Genomic DNA, 736 nt, shown 5'->3' on the forward strand with positions numbered 1-736 from the left:
CCCCGCAGCCCCCGGTGCGCTTCCGCGACCGCAGGCAAGGTTGGTGGCTTTTCTCTATTTCCATGGAAACCCGGGATTCCTGCGGTGTGAGCCGGGGGCTCCCTCCCTTCCCCCACGCGCGGAACTCTGCCGAGTTGTAAGGAAACCCGAGCCGGAGCTCGGGAACTAGGGGTTCTCGGGCTTCAGCGTTTCGGAGGCGGATTCCTTCAGTCCCCCCGAAAGCTGGGTGTCCCCCGCTCTCTGCACGGATGCCGCCGCAGCCAGGACCCCAGAGGCAGCGGGCCACCCCCACCGCCCTCCTCTGTGCCCCCCTGAAGCTGCCGGGTTCAGCGCCCCAGTTTTCAGATTCTGAACACGGACTGATTTTTCATAAAAGTTGCAGCTGGGCCCTGGCAGACACCGCGGTTTGAACTGTGGGGAGGGAAGCGGGTGTGAGGCCCCCCCTGCTGCGGGAGCTTGGCTGGGTTTGGTTTCCTGGAAAGAAGCAGGGCTGTGTTTTAGAAATGACAGTCCTTCTGGGGGACTGGGCGCTCCTGGGGCCCACCTTGCCCTGCCCTGTCTCCCGGTCACAGGCTGCGTCTCTGGAATCTCTGAAGCCCCGAGGCCCTGAAAGGCCGGGCAGCTGTGACACCTTGTTGTGACCCTGCATTCTTTCTGACCTTTGTGACCTCACAGCCTGGAAGGCGGTCCTGTTGCTCTGCTAGTGCATTGGCCGTGCGGGGTCAGAGACTCCTTT

The 736-nt window shown here is 63.0% G+C and overlaps 1 protein-coding gene across 1 annotated transcript in view; it reads left to right on the forward strand.

The window, feature by feature from the left end:
• Positions 1-2: 2 nt before the first annotated feature.
• ADAMTS12 (ADAM metallopeptidase with thrombospondin type 1 motif 12) overlaps positions 3-736 on the forward strand; it is a gene marked incomplete at its 5' end in the record, with an annotated part of 188,196 nt that continues 187,462 nt past the window's right edge. The window contains one exon of the mRNA XM_006761798.2: positions 3-39. Within this exon, the coding sequence (XP_006761861.1) occupies positions 3-39 (37 nt within the window). The remainder of the gene's footprint in view (positions 40-736) is intronic.

This window comes from Myotis davidii, unplaced genomic scaffold (assembly GCF_000327345.1).
Source record: "Myotis davidii unplaced genomic scaffold, ASM32734v1 scaffold496, whole genome shotgun sequence".
Taxonomy (NCBI): domain Eukaryota; kingdom Metazoa; phylum Chordata; class Mammalia; order Chiroptera; family Vespertilionidae; genus Myotis; species Myotis davidii.